Source organism: Siphateles boraxobius, unplaced genomic scaffold (assembly GCF_051911475.1).
Source record: "Siphateles boraxobius isolate OS27281-9 unplaced genomic scaffold, OSU_SipBor_1 20, whole genome shotgun sequence".
In the NCBI taxonomy this organism is placed as follows: domain Eukaryota; kingdom Metazoa; phylum Chordata; class Actinopteri; order Cypriniformes; family Leuciscidae; genus Siphateles; species Siphateles boraxobius.
In genome coordinates, this window is record NW_027508811.1 from 20550620 (window position 1) to 20569395 (window position 18776).

An 18776-nucleotide genomic window follows, 5' to 3' on the forward strand; every position below is an offset into this window, starting at 1 on the left:
AAAAAACAAGATGATGATGCAGTGTGTAGCTATTACTGCCACACAAAATCATATGGACGATATTGTGCTAGGTGACAAATGAAATAGAGACACTGTTCCTGCTTAAAAAAAAAACATTCATTAAAAAATAAATAATTAATGAAATAAGTTAATTCACCCCGGTTTGCAGGAAGTGGAGATCAACAGTAAGGACTTTTTCTTCACCTTTGGTTACTAGTATTAACTTTGTTAACGAAAATTACGACGAAAAATGATCCGTCGACCAGCTTTTTTTCCCATGACTTAGACGAGATGATGACGAGACGACAATAAGGTAATTAAACGATAACTGTGACTATATCAACATGCAATATTGTTGATGTATAAAAAGACAACACTAAAATGTAGTGAAAAAATAAAAACTTTACAAAATTAGTTCAGACTGCTGTTCAAGCCTCTACTACAAGTTTTCATGTTTGCAGTTCAGAGCTTTTCTGTTAAAAGAATATGTTTTCTGCCCAAAGTTTAACTTAATCTTTGCAATCTGGCAACCATGCGCACGCACTCTCTCTACACTGATTACATACAGTCTCTCTCACCTCCCTACACTCATATTTTGAACGTGAATCGTTATCATGGCCACGATAATCATGTAGTGAAAATCTGATATCGTGACATGAACCTCACAGGAGAGTAGATTTTAATTTCATTTTCATCATTTCATTTCATGTTGCTACGCTACAAAAAATACTGTATATTGTCGACTTTTTGATAATTTTTACAAAACTTTCATGGCCCCCAGAATATTTTGTTGTATGACTATCTGAACATGATATATATTGAAAGAAAGAACAGAGCCTCTGCTTTTAAATACTTTTTTTTATTCTAGGTTTATGCATTCTTTCTTTATCAACACTTGAATGTGGGCGTTTCATTTAATTTTTAACAAAAAGTTTTTTCCCCCGAAAACTACAACATGAATAAGCAATGCTTTTATCACTTATTTCTGCTCCTGTTTTGCATGTTTTGATCAGGAGATTCAGTACTCTTTCAGAAGTAGGGTAATAGCGCCCCCTACCGTATAACAGTGAAAACACATCAATTACATCAATGTTGGGGAAGCGTTGTCATAAATCACGGAAAATTCCTCAATGGTGGGGAAAGAGATAAAATGCTGTCTATATAGGCAGCTAACTAAGGTTTTAGAACAGAGCTAGTGTAAAGCCATATTGTTTGCTGAGCAGCAGACACATCTTTATGATAACCATATTTGCTGTTCTTGAAATGGAATATTTTTATTTTCCTTATAATAATTCTCTCTTTTCTTGTGTCAGAGCTCAACTTGTTGCGTAACGTGGATGCAAACAACTCCGAAAGTGGTGCAGCAGCAAAGAGCTCCAGCCTTCTGAGCGGCTTCAGGGGCTCCTCCAGCTACAACCACGAAACCGAGACCATCTTCGCCCTTCCCAAAATGCAACTCGAGTTCAAATCCATTCATGTGCAAGACCCAGAGGAACCTTCTCTCAGTGGTACAGACTAATAGCTTGTCAGATTTTGATATTCTGGTAGCCTCTGGCAGCTACCTTGCTATTGTTTATTCCTAAGGTTGCTAGACGCTTGTGAAGCTTGTATAGTATGAAACCTCGCTGACTCTGAGCTGTGTTGCAGATGCCGGCAGTAAGCCTAAAGTGGAGTGCAGTGTGGTCACCGAGTTCACCGATCACATCTGTGTCACCATGGATGCAGAGCTCATCATGTTCCTGCATGACCTGGTGTCAGCATACTTGAAAGAAAAGGAAAAAGGTGAGATCATGAAATCCAGACTCGGTTTCCTTTTCTTTCATAAATGTCCTTTGTCACTGAGCATGTGCTTGTGTTGCAGCTCTCTTCGCCCCACGCATCTTCGCATCTCGACCTGGTCAGAAGAGCCCCACCGCGCAGCAGGATGATTCGTCATCAGAGAAGAAGGAAAATGAAGAGGTGGTGAACTACACCACAGTGGACTGGAGAGAGTTCCTCTGCAACACATGGCATCTGGAGCCCACACTACGGTAACTGTGGTCACATGACCTCAACTTTTGTTCAACACAGATCTTTCCGATGTCTCAAATCAAATAGACTTATGTTAATACTAGATAGTTGCTGTGGGAATTTGGGTGGTTGCTCGGGTGTTGCTAGGTGGTAGTTAAGGTTTTCTGACTGGATGGTAGGAAGTTGTGTGGGTGTTCTGGCTGGTTGCTGTGGGAATCTGGGTGGTTGTTGGGGTGTTAGTTAACATTTTTTGAATAGATGGTAGGGAGCTGTTAGGGTATTAGAACTTGTATCAACCAACCATATTTGGTTGCTAAGGTTTTCTGCCAGATGCTAGGATGTTGCGGGTGGTTTCTAGGTTATAGTGAGGGTTTTCTTGATGGTTGCTATGCTGTTTTTAGGGAGTCCTGGTTTCTAGGGAGTTGTTAGAGTGCTCTGAATAGGTGCTAGCACTTTACTAGTTTGTTGCTGAATCATTGTGAGAGAGTTGCAAGAGTTTTCCTGAGTGGATGCTAGGAAGTTCTGGGTTATTGCTAGGACATTGGCTGGTGGTTACATGTGTTTAAATGTGATATACTTGCTTACTCCATACAAGTACATATTTCACCATCATTAGCACAGGTTACACTTTTCATACATTATTGTCCGTAATGAAGTCGTTTGACGTGTAATGTTTCAGGTTGATCTCGTGGACGGGCCGTAAGATTGATCCGGTGGGGGTGGACTACATTTTGCAGAAGCTGGGATTCCACCATGCCAGGACTACAATTCCCAAGTGGCTACAGAGAGGAGTGATGGACCCTCTGGATAAAGTTCTGTCCGTTCTCATTAAGAAACTCGGCACGGCATTGCAGGATGAGAAGGAGAAGAAAGGTCAAAGAGACAAAGATGAGCATTAACTCAGACACTTCAATGTATTAATACATTTCCGCTATCTGGAGCCAGCTGTGTGAATTTTACTTCTTTTTTTTTTTTACCTTGTCTGAAACCACTAGATTTATTGCAAACTACTGTTCAGCACTCACATACGCATTACGGCCATTGCTATACTGTGTGAACATTAATGTTTGCCCTGGTTCATATGGCTATAGCTCTTGGGTGACTGAAAGTGTTTTTTTTGTACATTTGAATTTTCAGATCAAGTAAAGATTGGATAGCTGCTGCGGAATGCCATTTGGACTTTTTAACATGGATTAAACGCACTTACACGTTGCTGACACTAACAGATGAGCAGTGATCTTAAGCTACAGTATACGAGTGTGCTCTTGAAATCAGTTTACATGAGTTCAGAGGAGCGATAAGCATCCTGTGTTCTTTCTCTTGAGGTGAATATACTGCTGAATATTGCCAATCAGACTTTTTAAGTAGTTTTATTTAACATTTTAAGAGCAAACAATACAGGTAACCGCTGACCGGGTGGTAAAGTGTTATTTTAGCCAGCAGAGGAAGCGTGAACATCCCTATGCCTAATTATTCCTTTGAGAGTGACCAAATTTTTATGCCTGATTAACACATTTTAAGGGATGATAGAGTGGAGATGCCTCAGATATTCCTGTGAATACATCAGAACCTCAGATTGTGCTTTGTAATGTGAACTGGCCTATAAAGCAAGGCTCTAACTTAAATAGGCAAACAAAATGTAAATATCTTAAATGCATAAGCTGTTACCCATGTTAGGCCTGTGGTGATAGTGTTTTTCCTTTTCGTTTTTCATAAGTGCAATAGACCATTGTATGTACAGAGGTAAATATGTTCAATGTGCTGATTTCTTAACTGAATAAAATCATTACTACTAAAATGAATGATACTTGTAAGTGACCTTTTTTTCTTCCACATTATACTTCACTGATTTGTAAACTAAGATGAGTTTTGTTCATTTGTTGCTGTGGTAATGGAAGGTTGCCTTGGGGAACAACAATTCGCTACACAGATGTAATGGTTTATTTTGATCCTCCATGCATGAAGAAAATGTTCAATCTTCACTGTATACATACTGAGGAAATAGACTGTTCAGAATTGCATAAGTTGCTGTTTTTGTAGTATCTAATATACATTGTGCACTGTATGCATACAATACCTGAATGAGCACACTAAACAATGCTGTATCCAATAGTGCAATGTGGTCGACTTGCAGTTTGCAAATACTTGTAATAGCTTAAGATTTTAAGCCAATAAAATAGTTTTTGTTAATTAAAATAAAGCTGAAATTAAACCGATTTAAAAAATGTAAATAACTTATAGATGTTGCCTTGGCAACTAACTGAAATCTAGTTTAGGCACTGCAATTACAACTGAAAAACAAAGCTAAATAGAAATTTACAACAAAAAACAAAACAAATTTCTTATTCAAAATGGTATTATTTATATACACTCACCTAAAGGATTATTAGGAACACCTGTTCAATTTCTCATTAATGCAATTATCCAATCAACCAATCACATGGCAGTTGCTTCAATGCATTTAGGGGTGTGGTCCTGGTCAAGACAATCTCCTGAACTCCAAACTGAATGTCAGAAGGAGAAAGAAAGGTGATTTAAGCAATTTTGAGCGTGGCATGGTTGTTGGCGCCAGACTGGCCGGTCTGAGTACCGGTATTTCACAATGTGCTCAGTTACTGGGATTTTCACGCACAACCATTTCTAGGGTTTACAAAGAATGGTGTGAAAAGGGAAAAACATCCAGTATGCGGCAGTCCTGTGGGCGAAAATGCCTTGTTGATGCTAGAGGTCAGAGGAGAATGGGCCGACTGATTCAAGCTGATAGAAGAGCAACTTTGACTGAAATAGCCACTCGTTACAACCGAGGTATGCAGCAAAGCATTTGTGAAGCCACAACACGCACAACATTGAGGCGGATAGGCTACAACAGCAGAAGACCCCACCGGGTACCACTCATCTCCACTACAAATAGGAAAAAGTGGCTACAATTTGCAAGAGCTCACCAAAATTGGACAGTTGAAGACTGGAAAAATGTTGCCTGGTCAGATGAGTCTCGATTTCTGTTGAGACATTCAGATGGTAGAGTCAGAATTTGGTGTAAACAGAATGAGAACATGGATCCATCATGCCTTGTTACCACTGTGCAGGCTGGTGGTGATGGTGTAATTCGTGTGGGGGATGTTTTCTTGGCACACTTTAGGCCCCTTAGTGCCAACTGGGCATTGTTTAAATGCCACGGCCTACCTGAGCATTGTTACTGACCATGTCCATCCCTTTATGGCCACCATGTACCCATCCTCTGATGGCTACTTCCAGCAGGATAATGCACCATGTCACAAAGCTCGAATCATTTCAAATTGGTTTCTTGAACATGACAATGAGTTCACTGTACTAAAATGGCCCCCACAGTCACCAGATCCCAACCCAATTAGAGCATCTTTGGGATGTGGTGGAACGGGACCTTCGTGCCCTGGATGTGCATCCCACAAATCTCCATCAACTGCAAGATGCTATCCTATCAATATGGGCCAACATTTCTAAAGAATGCTTTCAAGCACCTTGTTGAATCAATGTCACGTAGAATTAAGGCAGTTCTGAAGGCGAAAGGGGGTCAAACACAGTATTAGTATGGTGTTCCTAATAATCCTTTAGGTTAGTGTATTATGTTTATAATAAGATAACTAGCTACCAGATCTTTTATTTCCAGTGATTGATGTACTAGAATTGCAGCTATGATTTGAAACATTATTTTTGACTCGTTTTTTAGACAGAGATCTAGACTACGTTGAATGATGACAAACTGGATGACGCCACATGCTGGATGGATTACACTATCACATTACAATTCCACACTTAACCACTGTGTAGCGCACTTCATGTTCAATAGTTTCAGTTCAGCACTTAAACGGATGATAGATGTCTCAGAACTAATCGATGGAATCAGAGCAATCAAATGATCAAATGTCACTAACACCAAAACTGCCACTCCAAAAAAAAAAAAAAACAAACAAAAAAAAAAACTCCCACTAACCCCAAAAATAACCAATTCCTTTTTTCCCCCCTATTACGGACATTACGTAAAGACGGATGACGTTACTGACATTTCCCGCAAAATCGCCCTGGCATTTCAAATGATAAAATAATTTGCCTTGTGAAGGGTAATGCAATTTGTGTATTTGCTCAGTTTTTGTTCTTTAAAAAAAAAGCTTTAACAAACTACAAACAGAAATGGGAATTGAAGTTTGAAAACGACAACTTTTAAACAAATAAATACATGTAAATTAAATTGATAAAAATCACACCACAATTGCTTGAAACAGCTTTATTTCTCGTAAGTATCACAAGAAGCCCGTCATGATTTGCCGTCTTAAAACTCTGAATAGGTAGATTTAACATCCTAACGTCCTGGTTACTCAAACTCAAAAATGAGCTACAAAAATGAACCAAGCTATACATAATAAACAAAAAATTGTGCTGCTCTATAGTTATATGAACTGACTCTAAAAATGTAATTCAAGGGCTACCCATAGTGTCTTATTTAAAGATACCACTTGTTAAAAACAAAAACTTCTGGCATCTGTTACTAACAATAAATCCAGTATTATAATTTTGGTCTTTCATATACATTTCCATATACATATCTACGGTTTAAAAAAAAAAAGAAGAAAAAACTATGCCAAGATTCATAACGGCGTAAAAAAGGTTTCAAGTTTGGCGTCCGTAATGCTGTTTATTTGAGGTGTTCAGTCTGTTGGCTCTGTCGTCTATTTGGCAGTGCATGCACACACACACACACACACACACGAGTGGAACATGAGGAGGCAGTGTGAGTGAAGGGAGACCTGATTCGGCAGCTCTGAGGAGCTCTACAGTGTTAACACGCTTCCCTGATCAGACACATACAGTGCTTTCAGCTTGGCAGAACAGTCACACGACGTCAAGATCACTGAATCATTTGGGCAGGAGCTGAGGAGGAGGTCGTCGGGATTAGCGGGAGGAAAGGCAGGTTCCATAGTTCGATATCCCACTACATGTCAGTGGTCTTTCTGGACCTCTTCTTGAGAGGTGCTTTGCTGCTGGTTTTAGCCTCTGTTCTGCGCCTGTACTTGCGTGGTTTGGTGGATGAGGGCACTTCAGCGCTGTGGTCCAGCGGGGGCTCTGCCTGAGGGCGGATATCGGAGTCTTCATGTTCCTGGCAGCAGAGCTGGCCCATGAGCGGGTGAGACCGCAGCGCCCCCTCCTGGTGAGCCTTGCAAAAAGAGTTAGGGCACAGCTGGCAGAAAGCATCGGAGTTCTTTCCACACACATCACAGTGATGCCAGGGACAGTCCCAGCGACCTGGAAGAAAACACGGATCACAAATGTAAAAGTTGTCGATGATTAAATTAAAAAAGGGACAAAAGACAATTAAAGCATATTAAATGTTACAAATGATAGGCTTTCAATTATACTGCAATCTTTAATAGGCTTTCAATTATACTGCAATGTTTAATAGCTATAATGGATAACGTTTTGGTGGGATGGGACGGGGACATTTAATAGAGACCTCAGTAGCAGCAGTATTGGTATCAGTGATAGGATGCCATTAAACAAATATTTTAAACAGTCTTTATTGTTTCCACATTAATTTGGACATTGAATGTAAAATTATCATAATTTTAAAAAACTTTAACGTTAGGTGCAATTAATCCTGATTAATTTTTTAATTTTAATTTTTTAATTGACTGTCAGCTTTATAAAGTAAAGGTTACCAAATGGTCTCTTGGTGCGGTCTAGGCAGGAAAGGTGATAGGCTTTAGTGCAGCCCTTCTTGTCACACAGAACCAGCTGTCCCCCGTCACCACAGCGGAAACACTCGTCCTCAGACTTCTTGCCTTCGTTCCGGGACCTTCTCCGCTTGGGCTTTTTCTTCTGATGCTTGTTTTTGGGCTCAGAAGGATGACCGTTCTGAAGTTGACGGGTGAAAAGCAAGTGTCAAGGCATTTAGACTTCCATTTGCATATACATTGTTATCCAGTTCAAGGAGTGGAAAGTAATAAAGTAGTTATGTAGCAGATGCTGTCATCCAAACTTGTAGTACAAATATTACAGGGTATATGCAGGAATCTTGAAGTTAATTTTAATACCTTTTCAAGACTTTTTCAAGACCTTCTCAATATTTTTTAATACCTCACCGCCACTTCAAGCCGTAACCATTTACATCAGTGATACTTTTAGCTTAACAGTTTTAGTTTGTGATAAAGACTATAGACCACTCTGATAAAAAAAAATTCAAATAGGCTGGGATAGTAAATCAGTTTACTATCCCAAAGTTTATTAAAAAACAAAACAAAACTTTGCTCCACCCTCAACAACAATCATGCTGACATGTGCCTCAGTTCTTCGTTTTTTAAGTAAAAATTACTAAATTCACACACTTTTACGATGTTTTTGGGACTTAAACTGTTGGACAGCTAATTCAGAAAAAATACTTTCGAAATGTAAGACTTTATAAAGCCGTGATAAGACTTTTTAATAGGTCTTTTTACTTTTTAAGGGTCTTAATTTTCCCAAAATTGATTTATCACCTTTTAATACTTTTCAAGACCCCGCGGATACCCTGTATTATAGGGACAAACTTAGTTTTAAAGGTTTTGAAGGTCAAGTCAAGTCACCTTTATTTATATAGCACTTTTACAATACAAATTGTTTCAAAGCAGCTTTACAGAGATAACAGGAAAGTAAAGTTGTAATAGTATTGTTAAATTCAAAATTAAATGTTAAATGTCCCCAACGAAGCAAGCCAAAAGCCAATGGCGAATGAAGGCGAAAAAAAAAATATTTTTGTCACAAAGGTGATTAAGCTCAGGCCTGGTATTTAGAAGGTTTTAGCCTAACCACTACACCACACCAGCAAGACATCAATAATGACAGAGACAGTAACAGTAGTGGTTAGTGTTGTCACGATACTAGAATTTCTAACTTCGATACGATACCTTGAAAAATATCGATATTCGATACCATTTTCGATACCACAGAGAAAAAAACTGCCACAATATTAAGGGGGTCTTTTTTTTATTTAAAGCTAAATATTACAAGTCTAGAACATGACAATGAGGTATATTTTACATGAACAAAAATGTCCTGAGTTCTATCTGTTAATATTTTTTCATTGGACCAGAGCTAACATGATCCGTTGTGTTTTTATTACCTACTGTTATCAAAGATTAAAATATACTGTAACAAATGCATTGGTCATCGGTCATAAATGCTGGTTAATACATTAACTTAATTTGATGAACAGATTTAAACGCAAACGTGTGTGCATCACACGCGGAAACAATGCTCACTGGATCAGCATCTAGTCAAGTTACCTTTATTTATATATTGCTTTTAATAATACAGATTGTGTCGAAGCACTTAACTGTATCAAATTGGAGGATTGAGTGTCAGTAATGTATAATAATAAGGTTAAACATTCAATTTTCAGTTAAAGGCATTTCATTATTGAATTCAGAGATGCCATTGTCTAGCTCAGTTTAGTTTAATTAGTATATGTGTAATCAAATTGATGATAATCGCTAATGAAGGCAAATTGCAGAATTAAATAATAATTTTTGAATAAAGTTAAACAGACACAAGTTAATTTACATCTGACCACAGTTACAATATTTACTTGTCTACGATTCCTCAGTCAGATTATGTTAACTTTAAGAATTACAGTGAAAAACGAAACACAGACTCATATCAACAACAATACTAGGCCATCTTGGTTAATGTTTCAGAAAAGTTAAAATGAGAAGAGTTACAGTGTTTTAGGATGTTTTTAGCAGTGGTGCAGGTCTGTCTAAAAAACAAACACCCCTGATGCTGAGCATATGCTGCTAAATGGTACCCCTGGAGCCAATTCCTTAAGTCTGTTTTCTTCTATAAAATAATTTTACAAAATGAGTGATGAGAGGGATATTGATAGTCAAACAATCTTTTGGGTGCCCGCAGCCCGCTCGCAGTGTGAAGCGCGTGTCCGCGCTATTCTCCGACATGCCCGCTCGCGGTGTGTAGCGCGTGTCCTGTCCACGCCATTCTCCGACTCCGACATGCCCGCTCGCGGTGTTCTTTATCAATCAACCAAAGCCGGTCGCGGGGACGCCGCACTCGCCATCTTTCCATTCACTTTTGCTATTTAACCAGAGCGAATGAGACGAGTGCGTCACGTGTGGTGTTTGTCAACGCGCCTTTGGAGAGAAGTGAAAGTGACTGCTCGGCTAGTATTGGTGTATCGATACTTCGGGAAATTAGTATTGGTACCGTTCAGATATTTCAGTATCGATATTTATCGAAATATCGATATTTTTGACAACACTAGTAGTGGTGGGGGGAAAAATCGATTCTGTTCAGTATTGTGATATTTTGTGCACACAATTATATCGATACAGTAGCGCAAAGTATTGCAAAATTTAATAATACAATTATCTGTTTTACTTTCGATTTTCTCCATTGGTTTTCTCAGAGTTTACTCTGATCATTCACATTTGCATATTACATCGACAAGGTGGCGCTTGTTGCGGTGCTTTGTTGTCGTGGATTCAACAGCAAATTCAAATGAAAATGGCTTCACTATTATCACCGGTTGTACACGACGCTCCGTCTTCTATCAAATTGTGTTGGTAAATTTCGGTTTTATGATTATTCTCAGGTTTATGTTACTCTATTATGTCTGCTTTATGTTACTCTGTTGTATTTAAATAATTTTAAGTTATGTGCTGAGAGCTCTGTGAGCTTTGTTTCATATTAAATATTACCTACTCTCGGTCCTGTCTGTCAGCGCGTTGTCAGTGTCCTCTATTTTTCACTACTTGAGAACATGGGTTGAATCCTAAATCAACCCCTAAACCCTCATTCACTAAGTTAGGCCTATTCCCTACATTAGTCCACTAATACTGTTGACTTGAAGGAGTGAATGAAAACGAGTGAGCGAATTCGGACAGCCGTTGAGCGTACATAAGCTGTACATTCGTTAATGTAGTGCAATGTGGGACAGAGACGCGATCTCACACGCGTCCCATTTTCTCACAAATCTCTACGTTCATTTCAGACTTTATTTAAATCATTTAAGACTGCTCTTATGAGGACACTCGACAAAACGGATATTTTGGCATAATCCGTGTGTTATGGTTTGTTCAAGCCCGAAAGATAACTAGATACTGACGCGCGTCTTTTCTGTGGGTCGTGTGGGTGTGTGTGTGTAATACAGACAGAATTGAACAGATACTGTGTAATTGCTTTAAATATTTTTAACGCTTTACATTTTTTTGTCTGTTTGTTGCGATGCCGCGGTGGGCAAGTGATGAAACCAGTGTTGTGACTGAACACCGTGTAACACCGACTATCGTAGCAAGCCTAGAGCTCACCATTCATGTGAGAGGACGTAATTATTCAGAGAATAATTACGTCCTGTCCTGTAATAAGGTCCTGTGTCCTGAATGTTCAAGAACAAGTTTTCAAGTTTTTGCACTACCCTCCTAAGTTTTTGCACTTCAGTTAATGTGCAGAAGATAATGTTTACAGAATTAAATGTGACATTTAAAGTGAGTTGAGCGGTCTTATTTACCTCATTTTTTGTAATGCCTTTGAATAATATGGGGGACATGAAACGCAATAATATTGAATCGTTGCCCAAATATCGCAATACTATCGAATCGTCACATTTTTGCCAATTCCCACCCCTAAGTAACAGTCACTCACCTTGGGTCTGTCACCTAGAAAACCACTGCAGTTAGGAGCTCCACAGCGACACACAGTCTTTTCATTGCCAAGACAGTCCAGGTTATAGTTAAATGTCAGCTCAGTGCCTGAAAACATTGACACACAAATGGCCAATTAATTCTGAGGGAAAAAAACAAGATTTGGCAACAAAAGATAGTTGGGGCGATAAATAGAAAATTTAGTCAAAAATTTAGATTTTTTTTTGTAATAATATGCAGAGGGCCTGCAATAGTCTAATCTGTCCTGCCAGTTTCATAATGAACCAAAAATATTTCTAAGCTACTTATAACAAGAGTCCATTTTATAAATCAATCAAACAAAAATCAATTCACGTTCACGCAAGCAGCTCTTTAGCTGTGTTTTCTGTGTTTTCAGCAGTCAAGTTTGTAAACCTGTTTTCATAGAAACTGCAGTTCTCCATCCAATTAAAAGCTTGAGGGTTAAACTCTTGCAAGAGATTAAAACACTAGTTATTTTTATTATAAAAACTATATACTTAAATATTAATTTGCATTTATTTTACAGTGCAGTTGTATTACAACATCAATGTAATACTGTCTTAAAGGGATACTCCACTTTTTTTGGAAATAGGCTCATTTTACAACTCCCCCAGAGTTAAAGTGTTGAGTTTTACCGTTTTTGAATCCATTCAGCCGATCTCCGGTTCTGGCGGTACCACATTTAGCATAGCTTAGCATACATCATTGAAGTGGACAAGACCATTAGCATTTCTCAAAAAAAAAAATGTCCAAAGAGTTTCGATATTTTTCCTATTTAAAACTTGACTCTTCTGTAGTTACATCGTGCACTAAGACCGACGGAAAATGTAAAGTTGAGATTTTCTAGGCTGATATGGCTGGGAACTATACTCTCATTCCTGCGTAATAATCAAGAAACTTTACTGCCGTACGTTTCTTGTAGTATATGTCCTCTGAATCATCTGTCACAAATGTCTCCATGCTACAAGGAACGCTCCCTGCGCAAGCAGGTTGTCACGTTGGTTATGTTGACGGAAGGTAGCCTTTTTTTCAGGTGCTGCGTCATATCATTACGCCAGCTGCACTCATGGTACGGCAGTAAAGTTTCTTGATTATTACGCAGGAATGAGAGTATAGTTCCCAGCCATATCAGCCTAGAAAATCGCAACTTTACATTTTCCGTCGGTCTTAGTGCACGATGTAACTACAGAAGAGTCAAGTTTTAAATAGGAAAAATATCGAAACTCTTTGGTCATTTTTTTTTGGAGAAATGCTAATGGTCTTGTCCACTTCAATGATGTATGCTAAGCTATGCTAAAAGTGGTACCGCCAGAACCGGAGATCGGCTGAATGGATTCAAAAACGGTAAAACTCAACACTTTAACTCTGGGGGAGTTGTAAAATGAGCCTATTTCCAAAAAAAGTGGAGTATCCCTTTAAGGACAATAATAGACAGTTTTATTAGTAACTTATTGTTTACATTTTTTTGACTTCCTAATATGTCAAAATTATGATTTTACCAGTATGATTGTAATGTGGACTGAGAAACTAATCACAGCTTAAAAACAAGTTTGAATCCACTTTAAAGTCCAGTCAATGCAATACTCAATACTTTTTTCTTCCATGTGGTCACTGAAAATGGGATGGAGCTCTTAATTTTGCTCTCCAAGTGCACCAGATTTATGCATTTAACTTTAAGATGTAAAAAAAAAAAAATATTTAGAGGGACCTAAATCCCCCCCCCCAATAGATTCACAAAATCCAGTGGAAAACACCAAATATATATTTTACTCTTTATTTAAGCCAAAATATTCAATCTTGTTTGTTTTTTTTGCTCTGAACTTGCTTAAATTAGTGTTTTTCCCCCCAAACCAGGGAGACATTATTTTAACTGCCATTTGGCTGAACAGATTCTAAATATTTTATACAAGAAATAAAATACACCAACACTACAGTTTTCAAGATTTTAAATGGTGATTTTTTTTTTTTACATTTTAAAGTTCAATGCATTATATTTACAAAATATATATATATAGCAACACTAGCTAAAATTAGAGTGGGAACATTTTTTATTTCAATTTATCACCCAGCCTTACACAAAAATCCATCGTATCTCTTATTTTCAGAATGTGAGCTCACCAGAAGGGATGTCACACACGGCAAACAGGCCCACGCGAGTGTCTCCATTAACCGTCCATTTCTGAGTCTCGCAGTTGGGCTGGCAGCTGTGGTTCATGAAGCGAGAGTAGTTCCCTTTGGGTCCCGCATCTATAATCCGATCCTGCACACAAACAGTGTATAGGACAATGAAGGTAGAATGATCACAAACCATTATGTGGTCGTGAGCATGTATTCTATGGAATGATCTGTAGTACTATGTAGGGGTGGGCGATATACCGGTAGACACGATTAACCAGTAGAAATTTGTAAACTGGTAGAGATTCTGGACTATCGTCCATTTCATTTGTGTCTTTGTTCTATTGTAGTTTGCTTTCTTTGCTCTTTCTTTATCAATTTACTTGTCTTCAGGATGCTTGAGTGTTTTTTAGGCTATGTTTAGTTTTTTAAATATTGAAAATGGTGATAAGAATTATGAAATTTCAATGGTATAAATTTATAAATTTTCAAATCATTACCTCATTTAAAGCAAAAATAACTATATTAAAGCTGCAGTAGGGAGTTTTTAGAAAACGTTGACTTAGTCTGAAAATTTGAACAAGCACAACTTACAGGTCCCACCCCCTTGCTCTCTGCTGCGCTACAGCCCTCCCTCCACAGCTCCTCCCCCACAGCGGAGCCTGCCGTGAACGCGCAGGCTAGTAAGCAGGACCACCATTGACGGCGGATAAACAGTTATGAAACATTCACTAATAGGGACGAAACATCAACAATATGCTTTACATTGACTATGGCCTGCTCATACTTTGACTACAAACTTGGTCCTCAAATCATTATGTATTTTGCAATACATGTAACTTTATAACGTTGCACTCTTTCTATAAGTTATAAATAGCTAGTAAGATAACGTTAATATAACGGTAACTAACATTACAGTATGCAAGTAATTATTCTAGCAATATGTAATACTAGATAAGGTTTGCCGGTACATTATTTCAGCAACATGAAAAGCCAGTGAATTAGCAGGTATCAATTGTTGCTTAGCACAGTGCGCGACATTTTATCAACATGTTATGCGGCTAGAGTTTTGACACCGAGTCAATGGGCTCTGTCTAATAGTGCTGAAACGATTCCTCGAGTAACTCGATTACAAAAATTCTTCGAGGCAAAAACTCTGCCTCGAAGCCTCGTTAAATACCTATGACGCGCACTATACGCGCGGCGCAGGGATTTGATTGTTTCACACGGACCGTTTATTCACACGGACCTGTTCAGGAAGCATATATTTTGAATTTAGTTGGCGCGATGGCGGAGAATATATATGTAAATAAACGGCAGAAATTGTCTAGAGTGTTGGATCATTACACACTTAATTCACTTAATACACTTAACTTGCTTAAACAAGGTAACGTAGTCTAAGCCTATTCGTTCGGTTCACATGACATCACTGTAGCTTTGCGCCGCCATCTTGACGACCGGCGGTCTCAGTAATGCCTGCAATATGTTGTATAAGTCGGTTATGTCTTAAACAGGGTTGTCATCCAGTCTCTTTGGTAGAGAGGCAAGCTACCAGCTTAGCCACTTTGCTAGCTAACTACTCGCTACCTAGTCAGAGCAAAAACTACCACCAAAATCATACATTTGATTTTCTTTTTATAATACCAACATTTCCCATGATTAAATATAAATCCTTTGTGTTCAGGTGCTGCACTTTAACGTTTGTAACCCATCCAGCCACAGCATATTGATACGCGTCTGTACTCTTTGAAAGCCTTTAAGCGATCCTCACTGTATGGGTAGGGGTTATGTAGAAGGTAAATATATATATATCATGGAAGGCAAATTGGGGTAGCCCAAGTCTGGGGCAGATGATAAAGGACAAAAGAAAACTGGGGGTAACAAATAAGGATCGAAGCCTAAAATTAACATTTTATCAATCTATCTCTGTCTTTCTCTCTCATTCCAATGGGCAGTTTGGGCAGCGCCGGGCGAGATCGGTCGTCAATATGGCGGCGTTCTATTTCTAGTGACCTAGGTGGCATCGATGAATTGATGTTTGCTGATTTTAATCCCATACTGTATTTGTAGCGATGTCGTGATGCGGTTTGACTAGATATGATTTCATGACATTTTTAAGTAGCAATTGAACGTGAACGTTTACAAGAGAGTATAGCCTAAAAAAAGAACCCCTTCACACACACACACACACACCAGTCAGACCAATTGCAGCAATGCAGGGCTTGACATTAACTTTTTGAGGCACTTGTCCTTCGGACAAGTAAATTTATGTTTCACTTGTCCATGCACAAAAGTCACTTGTCCGGGTAAAGATTTATAATTTTATCTAGGGCTGCACGATTTGGGGAAAATGTCATATTCCTATTATTGAGATCAATATTGCGGTTGTGATATGCGATTGCGATATAATAAACAAATGGTTTCATGAGTCAACTTGTTTGGTTCTAAACCAAATGCACACACAGATTAGTGATAATTCTGAAATTAGCAATAACAACTAAATGATTGATAACACCTATAATGATCAATAAGCCATTGATGTTTGGATAAAAATGAACTGTCTAACAGGTAGGACATATACAGAAATTGAATCAAGTTATCAAACAGTCTGCGCAGCATAAATTATAAATTATATATAGACTACTCCTTATTAAAGCTACACAAGTTCTTTAGTCAAGAGCAGTGAGTAATTTTCTCTGTTCCCTTTGTTCTTTCATTAACTTTACTGACAGAACACTTTATTGGTAGCTGGCCCTTTAAGAGCAGCCGCTGTGGACAGAGACGCGGATCTCACACGCGCCTCATTCTCTCATGAGTCACAACTCTTTATGTCCATCATAAGACTGCTCTTGTGTTATGAAGATACTCAACAAATGACATTTTGGCTTAATTGTGTGTGTTGATGTTCGTTCAAGCGCGAAAGAGAACTGTATTCTGGCGCGCGGTCTGTGCATGCGCATCATACTGGTGCGCGTCTTTCTGCGAGTCACATTCAGGACATTCACAGGCCATTCACATTCAGGACATGTCTTCGTTTCAAATCTGTAAAATTAAATCTGTAAAATAGACGTAACGAGTGGCACATAACGTGAAGTAACATGGCATTTTATTTTGTTTGAAATTTAACTTGTCCGGTCGGACAACTAATTTTCTCTTCTACTTGTCCTACAAAAAATCCACTTGTCCCGGACAAGCGGACAAGCCTTAATGTCGAGCCCTGCAATGCATCACATATGCTTAAACTTTTATGTAGCCACGCAACAATATTTTCAGCATGCATTCACTGTACACACCGGGACGTGATGGAGGAACAAATATTGTATTGCAGTCTTTGCAAGACCTTGTTTGTATTTCACGTCTGCCAAATAGTTACATACAACAACAAAAAATTAAGGTACCCAGCCTGTTGGTTTTTAATAAAGATTCGGAGTACTCATTTTTCAGTTAAAACGCACGGAACAAAAAGTGCGTGAGCTTTTACTGCGTGTTCAACAACAAGTCACGTTACAGCTCTTCTTCAGCATTTAACTACCAGAATACACAAATATGTTTAGAGTGGTTATATTATAACAACTTAAAGGAGAAATTCACATATGAGATAGCTTTATAACTTACATACTATATAACGTATAGTATATAACATAACAGCTTTAACTGAAATAGACACAAGTTTAATATAACTATTCTGTTAATAAAACACACACAAAAAATATCCGATTACTCGATTAATCGATCGATTAAGTGCTAGATTAATCAATTACAAAAATAATCGATAGCTGCTGCCCTACTGTCTAATTCTTTCTTTTTCGCTTGTTTATCATCATCTGTCTTTCTCCTTTCACCTCTTTGTTTTATGAGCAAGTGCCACTCAAGAAATTGGCAGTTTAGGTTGTTTCTCCGCCATTAGCACAGCTGCAGCACACGGGCAATCTTGAGTTTGAACGACAGTATGCGCTTTGCAAGAGAGGGGTGATCAGCATGTACACGAGCATGATTGACACTGCTAAGACATTCCTCCTGGCTCTGATTGGTTGCTTCTGACCGGGAGCGGTGTATTTCTGCAAATGGCAATAAGACCACTGGGAGGAGCCAGAGGAGCTTGATTTTTTCACAGATTATCTGTCTCATATTCTACTGTCAGGACATAATGACAGTTTTAACAAATATGTAAAAAAAAATTGTTTACAGAAGTTACCTACAGCAGCTTTAAGATATATAACGTTATCGTGAAATAAAATTACTCATATCATATGATGTAAGATTTTGGTCATATCGCCCACCCCTAGTACTGTGACCTGTAGTACCACACAAAGCTGTTCAGTGACACTCCCAATGCAACCTTGTTTCTCTGGCTCTGCTGTATAGGGTCCAAACATGCCAAAATCAGGCATGACAAGCAGAGCAAGCACATGGAACCTTTATTTACCTTGTCAATAGTGAGCATATAGAAATGCGAGATGTCGTTTTCTTGAGCATATTTGATTCTGGCTCTGCACTCCTCCTCGTCTATCAGTTCACCCACATATTCATTCACAAATTCCCCCTGAGTGACACAGAAACAGCCAATCAGCAATCACATACAGCAAATGTCCTTTGCTAAATCTTTTCAAAAGCTAGTGGACTTACTTTCTTAATGTCTCGCAGTGACAGCAAGCCCCAGCCTTTGCCTGCGGTGCGGATGATCTTGGTCTCGGGATAGTGGCGTTTGGTGAAGTCCTGGTTTTGGCAGCGCTCTCCAGCAGGACACACTTGAGGATGGCACTCGTACAACAGCATGCGATTCAGACACTCGGATTCAAAGCTGCAGGGACGCTCGTCTGACGGCTTACAGTTACACTTGGGGATCTCAGAAATGTCTGCGGTGTAGACTTGCACTCGTCCACAAGGCTTATTCACCTAATAAGAAATAAATGAAACCATTCAAATAAATAAAGCTTTTAAAATCTCTATAAACAGACTACATTCATA

The 18776-nt window shown here is 38.6% G+C and overlaps 2 protein-coding genes across 37 annotated transcripts in view; one reads left to right on the forward strand and one right to left on the reverse strand.

The window, feature by feature from the left end:
• Nucleotides 1-3812, forward strand: part of kiaa1109 (KIAA1109 ortholog) — a 58202-nt gene extending 54390 nt beyond the window's left edge. For all 32 annotated transcript variants that reach the window (XM_077237379.1, XM_077237382.1, XM_077237399.1 and 29 more), the window contains 4 exons: nt 1314-1508; nt 1648-1782; nt 1862-2030; nt 2690-3812. In XM_077237379.1, coding sequence (XP_077093494.1) covers nt 1314-1508; nt 1648-1782; nt 1862-2030; nt 2690-2909 — 719 coding nt within the window. In that variant the 3' untranslated portion in view covers nt 2910-3812. The remainder of the gene's footprint in view (nt 1-1313; nt 1509-1647; nt 1783-1861; nt 2031-2689) is intronic.
• Nucleotides 3813-6603: 2791 nt separating this feature from the next.
• Nucleotides 6604-18776, reverse strand: part of nsd2 (nuclear receptor binding SET domain protein 2) — a 29790-nt gene continuing 17617 nt past the window's right edge. For all 5 annotated transcript variants that reach the window (XM_077237424.1, XM_077237427.1, XM_077237425.1 and 2 more), the window contains 6 exons: nt 18435-18704; nt 18235-18351; nt 13812-13953; nt 11674-11780; nt 7701-7896; nt 6604-7287 (listed from right to left, as the gene is read on the reverse strand). In XM_077237424.1, the coding sequence (XP_077093539.1) occupies nt 6977-7287; nt 7701-7896; nt 11674-11780; nt 13812-13953; nt 18235-18351; nt 18435-18704 (1143 nt within the window). In that variant the 3' untranslated portion in view covers nt 6604-6976. The remainder of the gene's footprint in view (nt 7288-7700; nt 7897-11673; nt 11781-13811; nt 13954-18234; nt 18352-18434; nt 18705-18776) is intronic.